Raw genomic sequence first — 19039 nt, 5'->3', positions numbered from 1 at the left:
TGCAAGTTGACTTTTCAGGATTTGTTGTTGGTATGATATTAATATTGGTTACAGTCTTGGTTAAGTAAAGTCAACAGAAAATAGGCACATTGGTGGAGAAATTTATTACATTTTTGCTGAAAACAAACATTACCTTCTAAATTATGTGAAATAATGAATCATACACAATTAAGATGTGATCATACGGATGTGAAAGTGGGACAGCAAAAAAACAAGTGCATGCAAAGTCTTTTGCTGCATACAAAAGTTTGATGAATCCAATTTGCATGTCAAAAAGAAATTTGAACGCCCAAAAAAGGAGCACAGAAAGGTAGAATCTAACTTAAAATGGTTTACACGATCAGAAGAAATGTGACAGCAGCTTTGGAACATGTTTATTTATTTAAAAAGTAAATTAGGTATGATAAATAAATTTAGATTTTTTTTTTTTTGTGGTCTATAAATTTAAAGTTTTCAAGTACATTTCCATTGAGTTGTCAGTGAGTCACGTTAATCTCCATCTCATTAACACTGATCAAGTGTTTCCAGTTGTTTGTGACATACTTTACTACATATGACTCATACAAACTACTAATTGTAATCAACTTCCCTTTAAATTTGACAAGGCAAAAGTGCATTTTAATACACACAAAAATGCTTGTGTGTTTACAGTTCCATTACTTCTTGCACTAGAAAAAAAAAATGGATTTACAGTGTCTTTCACAATATCACAAATTTACATTAACACACGATTGTCTGAACAGGCGCAGACTTAAAAGAAAGAGCAAAGATGCACCAGAGTGAAGTAGGACCTTTTGTTACTAAAGCAAGGACACTTATAACAGAACTTGGTAAGTTAAACTGTTGAAAACATTAATATCAAACTTGAGAATGTTTGCTGTGTAGCGAAATCTTGAGCTATGCCTCAGAATTATTTGATCTTGGCAATTAAGTTATCGCCTTGAGAGATTTTCCTACACGGTCACATTTTGGGTCATTGTGTAATTGTAAAATGTACAGTAAATATCAGTAGCAGAGATGGATAGTGTTTGGAAGAGTTTAATTAAATTAACAAATTGTTTGAGTTTACATTGCACACTCTTTAAAATAAAGGTTCTTTTTTGGTATTGATGGTTCCATTAAGAATCTTTAACATCCATGGAATCTTTCCATTTCATAAAGGTTCTTTATAGTGGAAAAAGGTTTTTCACAGTAAGAAAGTTCAAGAACTGATCACTGAAAGCTTCTTTAGGGAACCACAAATGGTTCTTCTATGGCATCCCTGTGAAAACCTCCATTTGGAATGGTTTTCTCTTATATTAAAGAGTGTATTAGCTATCATTACATTCTATTACATCTGCATTATTTGAGCCATTGGACACCCTGTTCTCCAGATATCAGTTCAGCCATTTAAATACAAACATATCAGTTGACCACAAATAAATATTATGGATGTATGAGAAGTGCACTATTTAATGTGTAATACAGATGTAGCACTTTTAATTAAATGTTTTTTAGGTACTCTTCCCATGCCAACGATTGCAGCTATAGATGGGGCAGCTCTTGGAGGGGGTCTTGAAATGGCTCTTGCCTGTGACATCAGAGTGGCAGGTATAACATGTTGTCATTTATGGTTTGCCTCTTGGGTTTATATGAACACACACTGAAGCTGATCACACAGTGCAATATGAATGATTCCAGAATAAATGCAGAATATTATTGTTGCTTTCAATTTAAATCCATATTAGAGATGTAGAGATCCCTTAAACTTAGTCCTGGCTCCAGTTGCATAAAATTAGCTACTATGTTACAGTTTTTGAAAATTGCTTACACACTAAAAGTGGTACTTGAGGCCCACTCAGTAAAACCATTCACTCATGTACCTAAACTTGAGACCAAGTCTGCAAAACTGCAAGCACATTATCTGATTTACACTCAGTTTGCAATTGTAAAACAAACTTTTTGCAAAATGCTAAACACAGTTCTCTACATTTGACACATCACTCAAAACTAACAGCTCTTGTATTTCATTTTGAAAACACTGCCATTTAAATGGCACACACTTATTTACCGAGTACCCACACCCAGCGATCATGTGCGAAAACACTTATACATAATTCGTTCACTTAGAAATCAAAACTCATTGTTTTGAGAAAGAAATATTTTTATTTAATATTTTTATAACTTATTTTTAAATCTGCTTGTTACTTGTTTATTTACTCATTTATTTAATAATTTACCTAATTTTATGCGGTGATGCGCTATGAAATTATTGCGGGGCAAATTAATTGTAATATTAATTTAATAACAAAAGTCTAATAATAATAATAATTTAATATGCCCTGCGTGCCCGTCCGCTATACCTACTGTGAAGGGCTAAATGGCTTCCACCAGGCACGGCATCAAATGATTGACTGTTTTATCCAAATCCACATGCATTGACCATTCAATGTTCAGTAGCCTGCTGCAGTGTCTGAGAGGTTCCAACTGTCATACGGTGTTTCTTGTGTTTTTAGTCGGCACAAGCAAGAAAAATTTTTTTCACACGATGCAATGTTCATCGGCACAGTCAAGAAAATCTGAAAGAGGTTGCCAGTGTTTACTAGACTGGATAATTTTGACTCTCTGAACAGTGAGTTTTTCTTGCTTGTGCCCTGAACGGGCCATTCATGTGGACTTGGATCTTGCTCAGGACGCACACTGTCTGTGGAGGCCTGACTCATGCCCAAAGTATACGGACGGTCGTGTACAGCAGCGCATGTGTGAGTGACTTGAGCACTTGAAAAGTCCACTTGATAGTGTGCATGCAAGGGGGCATCTGCACCCCCCCCCACAATATTGCCCATGCTACTGAATATGCATACAAGTCAAGTCACCTCTATTTCTATAGCACTTTAAACAATACAGATTGTTTTAAAGAAGCTTCACAATAGTAACAAATTCAAATTCTCTTGAAAAGCAGCTCTAACAAGCCAAACATGTCATTATCCAGCTCAAGTCAGTTCAGTGTTGATTCAGTTCAGTTCAATAAAGTCTCAGGTTGTAACCATGTAACCATGGTTCCCTGAAAAGGGGAACGAGACACTATGGGGAAAAAGTCGAAGTTATCTTATTGTGTGAGTTGACTCGAGATACAAGCTATAAGGATGAAGGTCCTTGCTTAGGGAAGCAGAGGCCTCAGCAGGATGACTGTTTATAGTGAGAGGAGGCCTAATAATGCTAACTTTTTTTACAAGCAGTACCCAAGGAGTATCACAGAGATCCTAACAACTTGGTTCCTAGCCGACAAAGATGGTTAAAAAACAGTCTCAACCATGGACACCAGAGGAGGCTCAGACAGAGAGCCTACAACTGCATAATTTGGCTCAGAGAACAGAGGCCTCAGTATGACGTCTCGCTAAAGCGAGAGGAGGCCTAACTAAGTTCTATGTTCAGGGCAGCCTCCAAGGTGGCTCAGAGAGAGCCTAACAAGTCAGAACTGCTATTTAGGTGGAGCTCTGGGGGAGTGGAGGCCTAAATGTACAATTCTTTTAGGAAAGAGAAGGCCTAGCAACACTCTAGATCAAAGCAGCAGCCAAGGAGCCTAACAACTCAGCACTACTACCCCGTCAAGCTCTAAGGACAGAGGCCTCAACATGATATTGCTCCAGATTGAGAAGAGGCTTACCACATCCTACGCTAGGAATAGCCATCAAGGAAGCACGCAGCACGCCTAACATCTTGATACTTCTGCCCCAGGCAGAGATCTGAGGAGCGGAAGCTCCAGCAGAAAGATTCTCTGTAACACTTTATTTTACAGTGTCCTTGTTACATAAGTTACATGTACTTACTATAGTAATAACTGTAAATTATGCATCATTACATTCAACTAAACCCAAACCAAACCCTAAATATATACTAAGTACATGTTGTTAATTTCTATTACTCAGTACTTAAATGTATAATTACACTGTAACAAAAGCGCCTTAAAAAAAGTGTAACCAGATTCTCTATAGCGAGAGGGAGCTTAACAATACTCCTCTGTAAAGGCAGTTGCCAAGGAGGCTCAAAGGGAGCCTAACAACTTGGCACTACTGCCCACCGTCCTAGGGCAGAGGCCTCAGCATGACCACTCACTAAGAGGGCCCGATTACACCTTATGTCTCAGAACATTTCCAAGCTCTAGAAAGCAGAGACCTCAAAGGAGGACTCTCCCACAAAACACTTCCTTTCTAAAGCAGTGACCAAGGATGCTCGCAAAGAGCCTAACAACTCAGCACCACTGCCTGGTGGAGCTCTGAGGACAGGGGTCCTCAGCATGATGACTCTCTAAAGGAAAAGGAGCCCTAACTGCATCCTACACTCAGAGCAGCTTACCAAGGAGGCTCACAGAGAGCCTAACTACCTGATGTTGCTATTGGAGCGGAGCTCGCAGCAGAACGACTCTATATCGAGAGGAGGCCCACAAATGCTCCATTGTAAAGACAGCAATCAAGGAGGCTCACAGAGAGCCTAACTACTTGATGATGCCATCCGAGCAGAGCTCTGGGGAGTGGAGGCCTCAGTAGAATGACTATCTATAGCAAGAGGAGGCCTAACCACGCTCCATTAAAAAAGAAGTAACTGAGGAGGCTCATAGAGAGCCTAACCGGTTAGCAAACTGCCAGCCGTCAGACATCGTATTCACAACCACTTCTGGATCACTCACTTTTAAGGTTCTTCTCCCTCTGGCTTCACGCCTCCTTCACGCTCTTGAAGGAGGGGGAGCACGAGAGGCGGCGCTTGCCTTTTGGTCTTGTCTCTGGTCCTCAGACTGGGACAAGCCAGACCCCTTTGCTGCTTAAGGCGCAGACCATAAACTTTCCGACCACCATCTTAACAGACGTGCCAAAAAGTTTGGAAGGCGAAACCGGTGCATAGAGGTGCATCTCTTTCTCCCCGATGTCAGCCAGGTTTACATAGAGATGTTTCCGCAGCCACCATGGCCGCCATGGATTAACCTATCGCGGCGGCAGTCTGTTTTGTGGCACGGAGAGCCCTGGTTCAGGTCCTTCAGCAGGTCAGCCTGGTAGGCTCGCAACACAGACAAAGCGTTCATCCATGCGACTGCGAGTGAACTCGCACTTCTATGGCAGGCGGGCTGAGAGCACTCAGAAACATCTTTGGTCCTCGTCCTGCTCATCTTGGTTTGAAGCCAGGAGCGCGCTGATGTGAGAGATAACACATCATCATAACCCAGCAGCTCGCTCTCATCAGCCGCAGACGAATGCGGGATATTCATACCTTTTTCAAACTCGTCAGCAAGCTCCACATGTGAACCCCAAGTTTTCAGTCTCCTACTTTCCTACCAGCTACAGCAGGTCCTGAACCGTGAGGCACAGATGGTTGTCCCAATTCCCTCGAGAAAAGGGACAAATGAGAGCAAAGTTTCTTCATTGAAAAGTGCTAACAATGCACGCATATAGCCGTCTCAAGGACTGAGCGTGCATGCTCCTCGCTCAGGCAAATAACGCACATACTGTGTGTCATCGGGTGTCAGATAATGCTGACACAGATGAACACACCTCCTAAAGCTCTTAGTGCTAGTGCTTGCCATAATCGCCTCATTTAGACACACATTCAAACAAACGGTCTCCTAAAGACATGAAAGAGGATGGAATATTCTACAGGTGCCCTTTTATACCCACGGTTTCACCAGTAGTGACGTCACGTTGGTCTAAATTTCGCTGTGGGATTGTGGGGGTTGCACATAATTTTCATTCATTCCATAAAGCCCCCTCTCAAACAGCTTGAAAGTGGTGAATTGATTTCTTTTTCATGGGTTTTTCAAGACATAAGATAGTAGTTTTTTACATTATTCACATTCACGTGTAGTTTGACATGTTTATGGCTAATCATTTGATAGCTTGTGTGTAGAGTTACTATGCAAAAACACAATTTTTAGAAGAGTTAAAGTAGTTTTGAATGAAGTGTTTGCTTTTGCAAGAGTTTGTTTTGTGGTTTTGTGTGTAGAGTTTAGAGAAATGGAGCCATAGTTTCAGAAATTGTGTGTAAGCAATTTAAAAAAGACTGTGTTTTAAGAACTAGTTTGACCAACTAGCAGTTAACCAAGTCTTACTTTTTCAGTTCCAATTAGACCAATCTTTTTATGTGACTGACTTTAAAAAGTTAGGAACAGTCTTGAAGAAAAAAATTAGATGACTAACATTTAAGACTAGTCTAAGCAGTTTATACAATCAGCCACTGTACTAAACTACACTGGTTATATTTAGAGCTCCACTGGAAAGAATAAATTGATCTTGGTTTGCTCATCGGAATTTCTCTTTTATCTGAGCATCTCTTAAGTAAATTAACATTTCTCCATTACGCTGTCAGTTAGCAGATGTCTTCTTTCATATGTTCTCTTCACACACCCAGATTTAGATAGAAATCTGCACATGATGGTCTCCTGCAATGCTCAGAATTCACACCATATGTTTTCACACAAGACACCTTCTTTTCATTTGTAGCTATTTTAGGGTCTGTAATTGGTGTAATGTGACTCATAGTTGCCATGCTGTAAAAAAAATTTGAATAAATTATAGAATGCATTTGTTTCTTTTTTTTTTTTTTTTGAGATTCTCTGAATTTGGAATATCATTATATCATTTTGTGTTTTTATATGCCCCTAGCATTGTGTTGTCATGGTTTCAAACTGAAATAAACCTGCAGCCTTTGAGCATTTTGACTGGTGTAAGAACTAAATATAACAATATTTAATGTGCAAAAAAATCCTTTTTTTTTTTTTTTTTTGTTTGTTTGTTTGTTTGTTTTTTGCATTTATGCTTTCACTTTCACTCATCAGTTTATTTCTCAGTACAGTATGTGTGTTCCCATGTCAATTCTACAAGTTGGATCTACAGAAACATAATTTTGGGAAATTTAAAGCTATTTGCCAAATAACCTTTTTTACTTCATTTTTTTTTTTTTTTTTTTTTTTTTAACCATTGCATTCAATATTACAAATCAATAAAAATGTATTTAATTTATCCAACAAGAAAGCAAAATTAAACTTAATTTCATGTTTTCAATTGGTACTGTAAGTATTTGTCTTATGTTATGTTATATTGTATGTAATACATAAACTTTACTTTTTAAAAGTGATCCCTTTGCTTGGTTTCAAATGTGTGCTTTCTGAAGGCATTCATACTTGTCAGTGTCTTTTGAGATACTACACTAGACTTTTATCTCATTTGCAAAAATCATAGGTTAACTGATTCTCCACACTTTGACCTATTTTACAGCCACCTCTGCTAAGATGGGACTAGTTGAAACTAAATTAGCCATCATTCCAGGTGCTGGTAAGTGCCTCTGTCTGTATTTTTATTTGTAATGTTTTTGTAATTGCTTCTGACTTCTGAAATTGAACAAATGAGTGATAAATTGTCTTCTGGATTGTTAGGCACAGGATTAAACTAAAGTTGATATTTAAATGCAAAAAAGACACAAAACTAAGTATCCAATGCACAAGAACCACACTATGGCCTTGCTGCAAATGATTCATTTATTATGTACTTGCGTGCCTGACATGACCATTGCATGTGCATGTCTATGAAGTACATGAGACTAACTAAATGAACGCTGAAAATTTAAATAATACATTTTGAGGAGAATATTTACAATTTTCCTTAAAATGCCCCTATTATGCTATTTTAAAGGCTCCTAATTTTGTTTTGGAGGTCTCCTCCAATAGATTTACATGGATCCAAGGTCAAAAACACTTTTATTTTCTCAAATACATTTCAGCATCACCTATTTTCTCACAGTGTCTGAAACAGTTCGATAAAGGATTCAGTCTCTCTAAACCCCCCCCCTTTCTGAGAGCTTCCTTTGCTTTGATTGGTCAGTTGGCCCATTCTGTTGTGATTGGTTTACTCTGCTCTTATTGGTCAGATGGCCCCATCTTCCTCGGCACTTGATATACAGTGATATGAACAGTAACGATGGTGTCAGTTTTACTGTATATATTCCAGCGTGAGCCCTCATCCTTTGGAAATGCATCATGTTGACAACATAAACCAACTCTTCCAGTCTCAGCTACAACTACAGTGTTTGAGGGTCAAATAGACATTGTTCGTGGGCAGCCAATGAAGAGCATAAGCTGGCATTATGCAAATTTGTTACAAACCTACATAGGTATAGAAGTAAGACTGGAATTACTGGCATCTTATTTCAGGCAATTCAGAATCAACACTTTCTTTTAGGAGACAATGGGTCTAGTTTACAAAACAAATGTACAACAGAAAACTGGGTATACAGTGGTTGCACACAAAACCGTCATAAGGAAAAAATCCAAGTGATTGCGCAGATGCCTCCAACCATGCCTCACACTCACGCGCACACATACAGCATATCAGTTCTAGCATTGCTAACTTGACATCGCAGCCTGTTCACCATCAAACTAAAATGCAGTCAACCAAACAAAGAAAAAGTTACACTGCTCAATTTAAATGGTCCACTGTAGCTGTTCAATCTGTGCCATTTAGCTTGAGCAACGCCCCACTGTGATGTTATGCCGAGCACATTTTTGTGAAGGATGAAATTTTACATAGATATTGGAACACGAGTGAAGTACAAAGCCTAGATTACATGGTTTAGCAACTAATGGTTTAGCAACCAAATGTTACACCGCAAATATGGAAACATTTGGATTTGTGAATGAGAGAGGTACGTGAGCCCAATGCCATATCAGTTTTGATTTTAATAAATTAATTTTGGCTTGATGTTTTGACTATATGTTATTTAAAATGAATGGCACTATAATTTGTCTTATTTTATATTTTCAATATATAATTTTATACTATAATTTTAAAGCTATAGGCCTATTTTTCATTCTTGTTCTGTTCTAAATACTGTTAAATTGAAAGAAATTTGTTGTGGAGTGAGGAGAACTAAAATAGCCTAAAGTTATTTTTATAGTGTAATTACATTATTTCTGAATGTGATTAAAAAAAAATGCAATTTAAGCGACTTATCTCTCTCTCTCTCTCTCTCTCTCTCTCTCTCTCTCTCTCTCTCTCTCTCTCTCTTAAAAATGCATTTTGGATTGATATGTGTAGGGTGTTTTTTAAAATTACTTTCACTGTTTAACTGAATTCTTACCGTCGGTTATTCGGTTAATTATGGTCATCCTCGGAAACCAGATATTCAACATTTAAAAATGTGTTGCCAATAGTAAAATATTTTATTGACAGTGTCATATACAGTAGCCTATATCCATTACATTACAGTAATAATATATTTTATTATATTAAATGCTTATTTAATACTTTAATTGTTTAAAATTACAATGTTAACAGGTGTTTTTTGGTGTAAGATCAATTTCTCTATCATGAGATTATTTACTTACTTGTAAACTCTAGGGGCAAGGCTGCTAAACTGTGAATTTATATGGTTGTGATATTTAAATGATTGTTTTCAGCCACCACATTTATCATTGTCCAATCATTCAATGGGATTGGGATGGGATTGGCAGCATACGAATGTTTCTTGAATCACACATGAACTTTGTCGTAAGATGATTTCTGCGCTCGCTTCTATGTTAGATTGATAAATGAGGAGACATTTCACAAAACAAATTTAAATTCACAAACAGCTGTATTATACACTGCATGAAAGAAAGGTAATATTCAAAAAAGCATAGGCACTTAATGTTATTTTATTGAGGGAATTCATAAGTGACATCTTAGTTGGTATGCTTCCAACTCAGTTAGTATGCTGCTTTATAAGCAGTTTTCCATGTAGATAGCAAGGCAGTAATATCATATCGTTCCATACTACGTCTATAATTTGGTACATGTATACATAAATTAAAAGTGTTTGGGAAGTGTTTAAAAATGATGTATCTTATCAAGGAACTGGTGTATTTTACACACCTATAAGGCAGCTCACTACGTCTTAGAGCACAGCTTGTATCTTGTAATAACAAACTAGGCCAAATATTTCCAACTGCCAGGAAGAGGAAAACAGAACACAATAAAATTATTATTCAAAGGTACATGTTGTCTTCAAAACATCAGTACATGATTTCCTAGACTTGCTCTTGTTTAAAAAAAAAAAAAGCTTTTTATCTAAAGTTATGAGGTTTTTATATAGCAGCAAAATAGTAAACATTTCCAACGTGCCTGTAAGCAGTTGTCACAGATTTCCAGACTGTTGGGAGTACAACATAGAGCTGGTACAGTGCCTCATAAAGTATTTGGAGACTTCATGGCTCCATAATTTAAATAATTTCAAACAAAACATTTCACAAATATAAGTGGAAACACTTTATTTTAGTGTCCTTGCTACAATTGTTACATGTACTTACTGTAGTTATAGCAGTAAATTGTTCATAATTACATGCAACTAACCCTAAACCAAACACTAACCTTAATTATAGTAATATAGTAATGTTGTTTATTAATATTACACAGTACTTAAATGTGTAGTTACACTGTAACAAGGACACCTTAAAATAAAGAGTAACCCAATAAGTTTTAGGTTTCAATTCAACAATGCATTATACTATTACAAATTTTAGACAAAGAATGTGAACACATTGTGGTTGTCTTAGTAGAGCATATCCAGAGTTAATTTGATGAACCACACCTCTGGTTACACCTGTGTGAACTTGAACTTGAGCTTGAACTGACTTTATTTATTTACTAAAATCATCTTGACATAAGCTAGTTGGGTTACACTTTACTTGAAGCCTTTATGTATTATATAGTGTAATGCATTATAAAGGTATTCAAAATGTATGTTGTAATGCATTATATATTTTAATAAATAAAGTTAAAATGCATTATTGTATTTGCTGATGCCTTGTTGCATCTAAACTTGGTTGTTTGTCATGTGTTTTAATGCATAATACTGTCTAAAGGTATAACAAAAATAGATAAATATTATAATGTATTATAACTATGGTTTCACTTATTAGTGAGATCATACAATGCATAAAGTGCATTACAAGTCATAATTAATGTATTTAAAAATACTTTTATAATGCATTATACATAAAGGCTTTAAGGAAAATGTTAGCATTGTTTGCTGAAGCCACCTGGTTTGATATTTTATCTAATGCAGTGACATTTAGACATGTTCAAGTGTGGCTTACAGTAAGTGTCCAGAAACTTCTGGGGCCACTGTAGCTCATGAATTTGTAGGACTATTCTTCAACAAACAGATTTGTTATAGAAGAATTCTTTGTTGGGTGAGAACCAGTGGCAGTGTTTTTTCAGTTTTCTTAGGTCTCTGTACATGTGGTTGAGTTGGAAAGTAGGTTTTTGTTTTAGTATAATCTCAGTCCAGACAGCCAGTATGGTTATCACTCAAAGCTTGACTTGCAGCCAGAGGTTTTCTCTCTTCAGGATGGAAATAGGTCACCAGAGCCTTGGCACCCAACCAACCAGTCAGAGGTTTATTCAGCAGGCAAAGTCCCTGGAAAAAGAGTGGCTAAGACATCAGCACAAGGCATTTGGTGTCATGCTGTTTTTTTGCCCTTGATCCAATTTCGTCTTTGACCTGTTATCTGAAAAGGTAAACCTCTAATCCAACATCCAAAACATCCAAATAAGAAATGGTGCATCAAAAAAAAATGTTATCAACATAAGAAGGAGAAGTTATTACATAAAATTTACCTGCAATGGAGGAGATTATTTTCAGTTAATAACTTAAATTTCAATCTGGCTTGAAAGAGGCCATATAGATTTTTTGGGCTAGACTAAGATAGGGTTTTTTTAATGCTTGAATGTTTAAAAAACTTTGTTTTTAACATATTTTACATTGATGTTGCTCCCCTCTTCCCAGTCTGTCAGTAACGCTCTGTTTAGCTCCTGTCTCTGTGAAGCCCCTCTTTCCAAAATGCGCAATGTGCTCTGATTGGTCGGCTGGACCAGTGTGTTGTGATTGTGAAATGTCACGCCCCATAACCGCTCTCAACACACTACTAATTAACTCGACCGGGCCCGTCCCTTTATTTTGCATACGCCTTGGGTGGGAATGATTTAAATGAAGAATGTTGTAAAGTGTTAGTTTCCAGGAGAAAACTCAAGACTACAATGGAGGCATTTCAGGGAGTTCAGAAACAGTGCACTGATATACAGATTAACTCCCTTTGCAGTGACTTTGTGCTTTAGAACTTTGCAGACCTTTTTCATGCTCAAACAGCAACATTACACACTAAAGAAAGTTGAACATGTAAAAATAATAATAATAAAAATAGGTCCTTTAAAAAAAACCTGAAAATTGCTTGAGTCATGTGGTTAAATTTTATGGTTGTTTTGTGCATGTGTGTAGGTTTTGGAACAGTGGTCACTACTACCAACCATTGTATGGAAAAGAGCTAGTAAATAAATGATGACAGAACTTTGATTTCTGGATTAATTACTTAGAATTAAATGACTTAGGGCAAGTTCCTTTTAGGCCACTGTTAATAATGTAAAATGCTGGCTTGCTTCTCCAAGGTTAATTATTTGACTGTCTGATTGCCAAATAGGGCTTGATTGGTAGCTTTTGGAAAATTGCAAGATTGCAAAGGATATTTCAGTCTTCCACACAAAGTCTGGAGGCTTATGAGTTTGAAAAACCTTAAAACCCAGAACATTTTCAGTTGGTGGTATTGACTTAAGAGTATTTGGGATCGTAGCCTGTGTCTGGCTTAATCATGCCAACCTTTTCCCTGCATGAATCTGGTTTCCAGTGACTCAGCACATAGTGGAGTCAGAATAGCAACTGTTATGCTAAGGAATATTCACACCCTGGACTGACCAATGGTTTGGCCACATGCCTTCGGCACAAATGAATATGCCAATGGAGCAGGGCAGGGCTGAGCATGACTTGGGTCTTCCTTTATAGATTTTCTAGGTCATAACAAACTTTCAATGCTTTGAAAGCTACACAGAGCCTCAGTCTTTAGGAAGTCAACTTGCGACAATAGAAATGCTTCTAGCAGTGATGATTATTATTTTGATACTGTTTGTACCACAGTACACATATCCATGCAGCAATCAGTGCCCAGAACTGTTTCTTTACACATGAGAACAACTAAGAAACATGGATTTTTCACCCAAAAATGAAAATTCTGTCATCATTTACTCACCCTCATGTTGTTCCAATCCTGTATGACATTCTTTCTTTGCGGAAGACAATGTATTGAAGAATTTTGGTGACCATTGACTTCCATTTGTATGAACAAAAAGCACTGAGATGCTCTCAGAGGTCTCTTTCTAACAGCCCAGGAGGACATATTCTTCCCTTATGACACTAAGGGCCAGATTTACTAAATTAGCATGAGAGCGCAATTCCACAAATGCGCCGATGGGAGTGGCAAGTTTTGTGTGTGATCTGCTGACGCACAAATTAAAGAACATTTACATAATGACCAACGCAATCTACCAAGAGCAGTGCAAATTAGCGTTGGGTTGCATATAAGACATGCTTTTAAGACATGCTTTTTTGGGGTGTTAAATAATGGTGCAAATACTAGTAAATTGACTAGCGCAAACATTAGTAAATTGTGTTGCGTGAATCATTTAAATACTCTCCTCCCATAATTTTTGCGTCTGAAAGGGAACTCCTACAAATGCATATGCAATAAGGTCAGCTGCAAAAACAACTCAGTCCACGCCTTTTCAGCCCTAATTTTGCACTGCGTGTCTTTAGTAAGTCCCGACAGTAGTTTTTTAACGCCAAAAGAGGGTTTGCGCTGGCGCAAGCTGTTAGAATATCTGGCACTAAGACGATTAGAGGTATTCAAGGACAAGAACTCTGAACTCTTAGTTTGAAGAAGAATTCAAATCTTTTATGAGGAGGACGCTGCATTTTGAATTCTAGCATATGAGGCATGAGTATCAACATTATTGGCCCAAGAAGCACACAAGGCCAGTCATGAGGGAGTAGCGGGAACTCTTCTAAGAATGAGGAAGATCAGGAGTGACCTTCAACTCGAGACTAGAGAGGACAGAGTCAGCTTCACCGCTTAAGTTCACAATCTGTTTGGCCCTTACAAAGTGAAATATGAAGTATTAAAGGTATGAAACCTCAAAGTCTGGGAAATCGTCTACTGTTGTTGCATCAGGGGCTATACACACAGATGTTGTTGTGACCAGTCAGATGAAGAATTTATGTTAACCTATAAAAGAATTATATAAGGGAACACCCAAAGAAGTTGTAGGACATTGTAGGAGCCAAGTCAGCCCTAGAACTGTACAAATTCCTGGGCTGACAGTAAAGATGTAAACTGGAGGAAAAGGCTGTTAAACATGACAGAATGGTCTTGGAAAATCAATCCCGCAGACTCTCCCCGCAGTTTTCAAATTTAGTTCATAGACACCAGGACACAAGAGCCAGGTGATGAGACAAAGTGTGTTAATAAATAAGAGACAAAACTTTTTCTTCATGGTTATTAATCTAAGCCTCAAAATATCTTGAATAAAGAATGTAACGAAAATTAATAATTTGTCCAGCGATGTTTCATGTGTCCCCTGTTTATGGCTGAGGACATTTATGAGTTTTGGCAAAAGTTTCTGCATTTCCAATCAACTCTACAGCATCTTCCTGCAGAGTTTAAAGGTGTTTCGTATTACTAGAAACATCCACGCAGTTCTGTTGGAGTAGGTTGGAAGTAACTCTACAATAATGGTCTTTTAAGAGTAGGGTTGGACACATTAATGTATATCGTTCATCATCAGCAAACAGTTTTTCACAGCTACAAAATTATGATTTGTGTTGATAATATAAATCTTATAGAATATAAGACTTACAAGAGAACAAATGTTTTATTTATTTATTTATGGATACCATGAACTGTAAAACCTGTGTTCATTGGAAATGCGTGCATGTGGCAAAATATTACATCGCTTTTTGTACGTTTTCCTACACTTTAAAGTGAAATGTCCAGTGAGTGGTGGCAAATATTTCCAATGAGCCTGTGTTAAATTTGTAATTTCTACTATTTTGCCCCTCCCCACACACTATTTGCATGTGCAATTTGCATTTAGTACTGCTGACAAGGTTACTTTTGTCCTTCTACAGATGGAATATACAGTATCTCAATCATAATCTATCCTATTTGTGTGATTGCATAATGAATCAGCACCTCTGCTGCTCTCCTGCAAATTAAAAATAAAACCAAAATTTTCAATTTCCATTTGAATTACCATATAAAGGCTTTTCTAGACCATGGCTTTCTGAAAAGCATATTTATTTTTGTAACCAGATTTAGTGGAACAACACATTTGAGTCATCAAAGCTTTTGGAACTGCTGTCAAATTATACAAAAATAGACTGTCCATCACATGATTTAGATGGTCAGAAATAGAAGACCATGGTGTCTACATAACTCGAGAGGGGCCAGAGGGGGTAATCTATTATATTATTTTTATTTTTTAAGTTTTAATATTTTTAGCTGCAATACTTTAATTTGTTTGTTTCTGTGTAGACCCCATGTCAACAAAGGTTGCTTTTTAAAGACTGAAACCACCCTAATTATACTGGGCTTCCTTAAGCCAGTTAATCAGTTTTGGTGTACTGCCTGAACAACTACTCTGTTTTGAAAATGTGTAGTTTTTAACATCTTTACAAGCAAAGTTTATTTAATATTAAGTAGTTAAGCACTGCTAAGCAAGTAGTGAAATATCGTGAGCTCCTTACTGATTAACTCTACAGTAAGCAAAGTCATTCCTTATAATAAACGTGTATGAGTGAGTTAATGACAGATCTACTGACCCACTTCTCAGTACTTCAATATGCCTTGGTAAACCTGGCCCAGATTCTTTAGAAGGACTGTTGCACAGGTTTCAGACTGAGCTGTCTCTTTTTATTGCTGGTCCACACATATGATCATAACAAATATTAAAACGTGGTGGTTAATGTGACATTGTTTAGTGTAGTTGTAATTTTGTTTTTAGAGAAGAAAACAGTTGTCATAAAAGTTGATTCACCTTTTTGTTTTGTTTTTTCACAAAGTTTTAGGTAGCACTTTACAAAAAGGTACAATTAGTTACAATTCCTTTAACTAACATCAAATAACAATCAGCAATACATTTGTTAAAGTATTTAATAATCTTTCTTAATATTGGTTTGTTGTTCATTGATAGTACATTTTAGCTCAAGTTCATATTATATTAACAGACACAACTTTTGATTTTAATTTTGTATTAACATTAACTAAGATGCTTTATTTTTTTATTTATTTTTTTAAATTGTTAGCTTATGTAAACTAATGTAGTTTGGTGTGGGGGGGTAACAGTAGTATTCAGGTAAGAAATATCACAGAAATTGAATAATCAAATATAAAATAACTGCATAGTCTTAAATGTATAAATTAAATATAGATTATTCCCTATTAATGCCACAAAAGTTATTCAGTCAAGATCAGTGAGTAATTTTCTCTTTCTTTTGTTGTTTGATTAACATTGATGACAGACAGCAGCAGTTATATTAGGCTGTTGTCACTTCTAGATCAAAAGCATGGATCCAAAATACTGTTGCACATGCATTGTCTTTCTCAACTGCTTACGTTCATTTAAGATATAACTGCCTGTGTTTGCGTGAATACTCTCCAAGACGGGCATTTTGACAATTTCGTGTGTATCCATCTGTTTTAGCGCAATAAGCCACCAAAAATAACTTAATTTGATACTCGCAAGCTGTTTGATAGGTGACTTTATACACTATATTGCCAAAAGTATTGGGACACCCCTCCAAATCACTGAATTCAGGTGTTCCAATCACTTCCATGGCCACAGGTATATAAAAGCAACTAGTCATGCAGACTGTTTCTACAAACATTTGTGAAAGAATGGGTCACTCTCAGGAGCTCAGTAAATTCAAGCGTGGTACCGTGATAGGTTGCCGCCTGTGCATTAAGTCCATTCATGAAATTTCCTCACTACTAAATATTCCATGGTCAACTGTTAGTGGTATCATAACAAAGTGGAAGCAAGTGGGAACAACAGCAACTCAGCTACAAAGTGGTAGGCCACGTAAAATCACAGAGAGGGGTCAGCGCATGCTGAGGCGGACAGTGCACAGAAGTCGCCAACTTTCTGTAGACTCAATAGCTACAGACCTCCAAACTTCGTGTGGCCTTCAGGTGACTGTGCACCAGTGCAAAAGCAAGGTCCATAAAGACATAGATGAGCGAATTTGGTGTGGAGGAACTGGACTGGCCTGCACAGAGTCCTGACCTCAACCAGATAGAAAACCTTTGGGATGAATTAGAGCGGAGACTGCGAGCCAGGCCTTCTCGTCCAACATCAGTGTCTGACCTCACAAGTGCACTTCTAGAAGAATGGTCAATAAATCCCATAAACACACTCCTAAAACTTGTGGAAAGCCTTCCCAGAAGAGTTGAAGCTGTTATATCTGCAAAGGGTGGGCCAACTCCATATTAAACCCTACGGATTAAGAATAGGATGTCATTAAAGTGCATGTACAGGCAGATGTCCCAAAACCTTTGGCAATATAGCGTATATGCGCGCTTTGGCTGAGAGCGCACAGAAAACTGTCTCTCAGAGAATGTGTGAGTTTAAAATCGCCTGAATGTTTAAATTGGTGCAAATTACGTACATAAAATTACGTGCAAATGATAAACTTTAGTGATGATCCAACACTGGTCCGAATTGGCAAGTGACAGTTCCGTTGACTGTCCTGAAACGTGATCTAATGTCTTGTATCGCTGTGTGCAGCTTGTTTGCAGAGTAATGTAAAGCCATTTGCGCATTTTGAGAGAAATGCACAGCTGAATCACTCACACTGTTTGTGAAATTACGTCTCACAGAAAAAATTCAAATTACTGATTTACTCTGATAATTTGTTTGGATTCATTTGCTTGTCTAACCTACCTGAATCCAAACAAATTATCAGAGCAAATCAGTAATTTCTGTGATCAATACTTTCTGCGAAACATAATTTTACAAACAGTATTCAAATTACTGATTTGCTCTGATAATTTGTTTAGATTCATTTGCTCATCTAACCTACATGCTATAGTGCATACAATATCTCACAGAAGTGAGTACACCCCTCACATTTTTGTAAATATTTTATTATATCTTTTCATGTGCCAACACTGAAGAAATGACACTTTGCTGCAATGTAAAGTAGTGAGTGTACAGCTCGTATAACAGTGTAAATTTGCTGTCCCCTCAAAATAACTCAACGCACAGCCATTAATGTCTAAACCGCTGGCCACAAAAGTGAGTACACCCCTAAGTGAAAATGTCCAAATTGGGCCAAAAGTGACAATATTTTGTGTGGCCACCATTATTTTCCAGCACTGCCTTAACCCTCTTCGGGCATGGAGTTCACCAGAGCTTCACAGGTTGCCACTGGAGTCCTCTTCCGCTCCTCCATGACGACATCACTGAGCTGGTGGATGTTAGAGACCTTGCGCTCCTCCACCTTCCGTTTGAGGATGCCCCACAGATGCTCAATAGGGTGGTCGTCTTGGAGGTGTGTTTGGGGTCGTTATCATGTTAGAATACTGCCCTGCGACCCAGTCTCCGAAGGGAGGGGGATCATGCTCTGTTGGCATTCATGGTTCCCTCAATGAACTGTAGCTCCCCAGTGCCGGCAGCACTCATGCAGCCCCAGACCATGACACTCCCACCACCATGCTTGACTGTAGGCAAGACACACTTGTCTTTGTATTCCTCACCTGGTTGCCGCCACACACGCTTGACACCATCTGAACCAAATAAGTTTATCTTGGTCTCATCAGACCACAGGACATGGTTCCTTAGTCTGCTTGTCTTCAGCAAACTGTTTGCGGGCTTTCTTGTGCATCATCTTTAGAATAGGCTTCCTTCTGGGACGACAGCCATGCAGACCAATTTGATGCAGTGTGTGGCATATGGTCTGAGCACTGACAGGCTGACCCCCCACACCTTCAACCTCTGCAGCAATGCTGGCAGCGCTCATACGTCTATTTCCAAAACACAACCTCTGGATATGACACTGAGCACGTGCACTTAACTTCTTTGGTTGACCATGGTGAGGCCTGTTCTGAGTGGAACCTGACCTGTTAAACCGCTGTATGGTCTTGGCCACCGTGCTG

General features: G+C 37.8%; 1 protein-coding gene across 2 annotated transcripts in view; it reads left to right on the top strand.

Moving 5' to 3' along the window:
* The window catches only part of auh (AU RNA binding protein/enoyl-CoA hydratase), a 31947-nt gene that overhangs the window by 1442 nt on the left and 11466 nt on the right, over positions 1-19039 (top strand). The window contains exons 4-6 of one of the 2 annotated variants that reach the window (XM_051908740.1): positions 744-830; positions 1498-1590; positions 7242-7298. In XM_051908740.1, the coding sequence (XP_051764700.1) occupies positions 744-830; positions 1498-1590; positions 7242-7298 (237 nt within the window). Of the gene's footprint in view, positions 1-743; positions 831-1497; positions 1591-7241; positions 7299-8479; positions 8665-19039 lie in introns of those variants that run through there. The other variant, XM_051908741.1, reaches the window with a different exon arrangement.

This window comes from Ctenopharyngodon idella, chromosome 10 (assembly GCF_019924925.1).
Source record: "Ctenopharyngodon idella isolate HZGC_01 chromosome 10, HZGC01, whole genome shotgun sequence".
Classification (NCBI taxonomy): domain Eukaryota; kingdom Metazoa; phylum Chordata; class Actinopteri; order Cypriniformes; family Xenocyprididae; genus Ctenopharyngodon; species Ctenopharyngodon idella.
Note: the sequence above shows the minus strand (reverse complement) of the source record. Positions and strands in the feature narration are given on the sequence as shown.